We start from the raw sequence: 6,013 nt of genomic DNA, 5'->3' as shown, positions 1-6,013 counted from the left end.
TGTCATTAGCTTTCACGTAACTTGGATGCAGTATTGAAAGAGTCTACACTAGCAGGATCTGATAAATGCATGTATGTTGCAGTTTCTTGCTACAGCCTTTGTATTATGATTGTTCACTGATGTCAGAAATGTTCACTCAGAATAACAGTAACTAGCTAGGTTGTGGAGATGACCACAGGCAGAAAAAGTGGTGCTTTGCATCAGTGGCACTCTTCTTGTTTCTCTACAGGGTAAACCTACAACACCATATCCAACAATTTAGCTGAAAGACAAGGAGTGGAAAACTGCCATTTCTAAACAAAGTCCTAGTGTGGTGAATGTTGATGGAGTTGAGGTGTGCTCTTGTACTGCAATAGATGAGGCCTTCATCACAACCTTCTGTATGTATTACACCTTCAACATTGCATACCCTGGATGCCTGAAAAACACTTGACATTTCTCCAGAGGTGCATTCTAAACATTAAGGAGGATGGAAACAAGCCAATGCCAGTAACTGTGACTCGAGTGATCAACCTTCTGTTCTAAACCAGTCATGCCTCCACTGCACCAGTGCACAAATTGCCCACTTAGAACATTTACTCTTGTGAAGCTCATACAACACATTGGCCTTGTACATGCACATGAACCTCACTTCAGCATAACTTGTGGTATAAATGACTGCCGGTCTACTTTTTCCAAGTATCATTCTTACCGAAGGCATGTGTACAGAAAACACAAGCACAATATTTTTCCCTCCCCTGAGAGCAATGAGGAGGTTACAGAAGAAGAGATTGACCTTTTTTACTTTGGATTTATCGTTTTTGTACACTTAATGCCACCTTTTTAATGGTATGGAGTGGTTCTGAAGTTATTGAAAATTGCATTGGTGGTGGGCCAGTTTTTTTACTATTTGACCTCACCTTCATAAACATTTCAATGTTATTGTATTTCTCTTTGTAATGCTCTTTGAATTAATGCTAAATTTGTCTGTTTACTACTAAATAAACAGTGTAGAAAGACATTATGAATATTGTGTGTGGATATTTCTGGTACACTTTTGTCACTATAGGGTCCAAAATGGCTTGTCGCTGGGGTGGTACCTCTAAAAGCACATGTTGGTACCTTTGGGAAAGGGTACACAGTTGTACCATAGTTCAAAGGAACATTTTTGCCTCTTGGGGTATGTAATTGTACCCTAACTGGTACAAAAACCATGGGTACAAAAAAGGACCTGCACTGAAAGGTACAGTATTGTACCTCAACAGGGTACAGCCCCAGCGACAAGCCTTTGTACTCACTTAAGTACAAATCTGTACTTAATTTTCTTAGTGTGTACAGCACTATGCGATTCATAAAGAGTTATGAAAAATCACATTGAATTTGGTGTACTACTAGTTGCTAAGCTCATTTTTTGTACTTCAAGAAAGGGTTACAGTAACATCACACAGGCACATAATACAGCTATAATTAATTTTGTAACACCATCCATGTCTTTTAAGAGGATTTGGTGAGTCTTTCTCTGATGTGGACGGTGATGACTGCAGACAGCATGAGGGTCAGAATGATGGAATACAGCACAGTCTTCAGGAAACACACAGACACACCAGCAAAGGGAGACACTGAACCTGAAACACATGCAATAAAACCCACTGTTGGATTAAATATGATGACAAGAGAGAAAAGAAATAACTAACTGTTTCACTCTTCAGTTTAATCTCTATTCTATTCAGTTAAAATACCATATTTCTGTAATTTTCAAAGTGAAACCCAAAAATAACAAGGTGATGAGGGCTACTTTTGAGTGGCCAAACTTTTGCATACAAGTGTAAATATACAGGCACATTAACAACACCACTAGTGGAGAGCATGCAGTACCACTTTTATTTGAGTGGACAACTGACCTCCAGTGTAAATGGCTGTGAGGAAGCAGACTCAGAAACTTGTGAAGAATCCATGTGCAGATTTATTAACAGGCCAGTTCAAAGCTCATGGTAAAAAAAGGCAAAGCAAAAAAAGTTACAGAGAAATCAGCCCAAAAGGCCAGGCAGACAGAGCAAAAGGGACAAAAAGCAAAAGCAGATTCCAAAAGGTCAGGCAGAGGTTCAAAATACCAGAAAGACAGACAGACAAACGCTCAATAGTCAGACTCAAAAGAACTCGCAATACTTCACACAGACTGGCTGAATGGGAGGAGTATTTAAGGTGGCTTGATTCTGGGAACAGGGCTAGTACTCGGGAGAGGGAGACCTCTGGTGGCCAGATAGTGAATTGCTGACAATGGCTCATTTAACACAAGTTCAATAAATTTATTTTTTGTGTAATTTTATCAACCTCTTCCAAAAACTTCTGTTACTCGAGATGGAGATGAGTGAAAATGCCACACTCATGATTCAGCAGCTGAGATTACCAACAAAATATATATTGATTTATGTTTGTTCTGAACAGAAACTGTGTTTTTCCTACATTTTATTCCACCTGAACATCCACAGTGTGATGAAATCTGCCTCCTGTGATGACAAAGAAGAGCAGATAAATCTGCCTTTGTGTTGGATTCACTTGATAATTTGATATCATATTTATTGAACTGAGCTCTCTAGCTAACTTTACATTAGCATTTATAACTAGCTTCCAAGTTACAACGTGATAATCCTACAAAAACAGCAATCATCACATCACAATACTGTTCCAGTTTACATTCTGGTGGACCTCTACTGGTGCTAGTTGACTTTATCCTCACCTGGAAGAGATAATGGAGCTAAATAACACCGATTATACTGGAAGGTGAGAACAACTGACAAACAGCTTTAATAAATACACAGTAAATACTCACCACTGTGTTTCTGCATCTGTTATTAGAGCTTTTGTTGTTTCTTTAAGACCCACGACTGTTTAATTAATGCATTTACTGCTTTTTTCATTATGTTAAACCTACAGTAGGCAGATCGTGTTGCTTCATTTAATTGGGTGTGGATGATTTTGCAGGCAGTGTTTGTGTGTATCTGTGTTCACACCTTCACCTTCATCAGCACAGAGTCGTTTCAGTTCTTTCATCTCCAAAACATCCTTCTTCCAGCTGACTGGGTTGCTATGGTTACAGATGATGGTGCTGCCACTGACAGACAGGGAAAGGGGGATGCCTCCAGGTGATGTCACTTCCTTCTCCTCACAGGTTTCCTTGTAACAGCTGGAGCTGATAGAAAGGTCATGACCTCTACAGGTGAGAGTGATGTTACAGGTGTCTCTGCTTAGCTGGTGAGTCAGAACTGGAGCCTCCACTGGATCTGAGGTAGAAGATATACAGACCATCACTGCAATGCTGACAGTCAGTCAGTAATAAATCACTCATCATAGATCACAGAGTTCATTAAAAGTCTTTTAGAACTGGTCAGTATCTTTCAAAGTAGCCTAGATCTATCTGGACATTAGTGATTGTGTTGATAATAGACATCAGACAGTAGCATCCATGCTTAGAAGTTTCAGTGTTCAGTGAGGGTCAAAACTTAACTTTGATTTTTTGAATGTCAAAAGCCAACTAAACAAAAGTCAGAAGATATTATACTGACCTGGTTCTCATTAATGATTTTAATTGCAGTGAACATGTGTGGGTTCACTTGCCTTTTTAGATATCAAATAAAATAGCTACAGTTGCGTTGTAGACATTGGTATTTCTGGTTTCATTAACACGGAAAAGAAAGTTAGTAAGTTTTGTGTATATTGAGGCATTTCTGTAAGGGCTGGCTCCATGGCTGCGGCGCTCCCGGCCACCAGAGGGAGACGACGCACACCTCCCAGGTCCAATCCAGTCTAACGTCCTACACCTGGGCAGAGGACTTTATAAGCGTAGAGAAGAAGACACACATTGCTGTGTCTTTGTCTCATTGTGAGCCAACAGAAACGGCCGGTAATTCTGATAAGAGGGCTGAGAGTTTTGCACTCCCCCTCACCTTTCGGGTTTCTCCAGCCTCCCCTTGAGGTTTCCTTCTCTGTTCTCATGAAAAAAAAAACAAAAAAACCTTCTTTCTGTTCAGTTTTGGTTCTGTTTCTGTTGGGGAAAGTCATTTGTCTTTTTTCAGTTACTTCGTTTTCTCTCGACTTCTGAGAAAGCCAGTTTTCCCCTGGCGTCCTTTGTTCTTTTTCCTGCCTGACAAAAACAGGTGGGTTTACAAATTCGTTCTCAGGCAATCCCATATAAGGGCGCTCCTTTCAGTAGTCTTCACCACGGTTGCGGTGATGTAGCGGTGGAGCGTTTGCGCAGCACCAGAAGGGCCTGGGTTCGATCCCCGGACTCAACAGGTGCTGAAGTTCTTTAGTTCAGCCCATCCATCTGCTACATAAGCTTGGCACTTGGGTCCTGTGTTCCTAAAACCTGTGGTGGTTCTCTTGGTAGGCCCTGGAATATAACTCAGACAGCCTGGGTTCTCATACTTAGTCTGGTGAGCCATCCACTGTTACAATTTCACATTAAACCACTCTGAATTACTTTGTTTACATCTCAACAATTGAATCATGCAGAAGGTTTTATAAATCAGTGGAATTCTCCTGAAATCAGGCCAAATAATTCTGTTCATAAAACACTCTACAATGCTGTGGCCTAAAATCTTAAGGTGAAATTGGAAAAAAGAGTTTACATTTTTGACAGATGTTAAATTTAATTTTAGCTTTTTAACTGTAATTTGCGGGCAAAATTATAGGTCACTTCTAGTCTTCATAACTTCAGAATGGTCTAAGCTACAGACATGATCCACATATCAGGACATTCAGACCCACCCCTAACTAGGGTGACATCATCAAGCTGTGATGTCGTCGTCGTCGTCGTCGTCATCATCAGTGAGTAATTTGGCTTGGAAAATCACCCAAAATCCTAATACTGTTGCCCTGCTTTTTGCCCTTCAGATTCCAACAAAGGGTTAAAACAGCGACATGATTCACACATCATATCACTCATCAGACTCTTTCATCCGCCTGTGACCAACCATCAGCCAGCAATCCAGCTCCAAATTCACCCAAACCCCACTCTCTACTGTTATACTACATTTCTGCTTTTAGCTTTCATATTATAAACAAAGGGTTAAAAATAGTGACATCACATCACTCAGAGGATCCTGCCATCACTAGCCAGAGTGAGAGAGACCAGCTCTAACATCACACAACCCAGAAATACAACTCAAACACACAGCTAGATCACTGTAAAACCTGCTATTAGCTCTCTGTTTTAGCCTTCATTTGGCAACAAAAGGGTTAAATATGAATTACAGAATTTTTTTCTAAACCTTTGCATAATTAATTGGTGATGATGTAAGAACAGTCATTCAGAGTGGTTTAATGTGAACTGGTTCATTGTAGAGAAACTCAGTCAGACTTGTTCACAGTGGTGGTGATGGGAACCAGACGTCTGAATAGTTTAATGACTCTAAAAGCCTCTTCACAGAAATCTATTACATTACATAGTTATGAATGCACTGCTTAATGCCCGAGACATTTTTGGACTAAAACATAGTTCAGGTTTCATGGTGGGAAGGTACATGCAGGGCGTTGTCAAATGTTCCTTAAAGAAAACATATTTTTTCTCATTTTATTATTTTATATGTGAAGTTGATGATGATTCATTTTATCATGTGACTGTCGTAAACATCACATATAAAAACTCAGAAGCTCACTGGTGGTTTTGGATAGTAAATCAAATGGCTATATTAGTGTTGTAGACATTGTGACCCCTGGTTCCTATCAGCACCACTGTAAAGAAGTCAGAGTCAGTAAGTTATTCATAATGAAGGATTTCACATCAAACCATCTGAAGGACTTTGTTTACTTTGGTTTAGTGTAATTAAATTTATGAAATTGAACTCAACGCATTAAAACTGCTTTAGTAGTTGTTTGTTTAACTGATGCTTGTCCAACTTATCTTTCTATAATCATGTTAGATTTGTTTAGAAGCACATCCAGCAATAGAGAATGTGGTAAAACAAATATTAACAAGCATATAAGATTAATCAGCATTTAGAATGGAATCATACACCCAAAGGAAAATAGCCTA

The 6,013-nt window shown here is 39.5% G+C and overlaps 1 protein-coding gene across 1 annotated transcript in view; it reads right to left on the bottom strand.

The window, feature by feature from the left end:
• Window positions 1-1,426: 1,426 nt before the first annotated feature.
• The window catches only part of LOC118797383 (SLAM family member 9-like), a 30,565-nt gene continuing 25,978 nt past the window's right edge, over window positions 1,427-6,013 (bottom strand). Inside the window, exons 4-5 of the mRNA XM_036556723.1 lie at window positions 2,991-3,260; window positions 1,427-1,604 (exon numbers count right to left, since the gene is read on the bottom strand). Of these exons, the coding sequence (XP_036412616.1) occupies window positions 1,474-1,604; window positions 2,991-3,260 (401 nt within the window). The 3' untranslated portion in view covers window positions 1,427-1,473. The remainder of the gene's footprint in view (window positions 1,605-2,990; window positions 3,261-6,013) is intronic.

This window comes from Colossoma macropomum, unplaced genomic scaffold (genome assembly GCF_904425465.1).
Source record: "Colossoma macropomum unplaced genomic scaffold, Colossoma_macropomum, whole genome shotgun sequence".
NCBI classification, from domain to species: Eukaryota; Metazoa; Chordata; class Actinopteri; order Characiformes; family Serrasalmidae; genus Colossoma; species Colossoma macropomum.
Note: the sequence above shows the minus strand (reverse complement) of the source record. Positions and strands in the feature narration are given on the sequence as shown.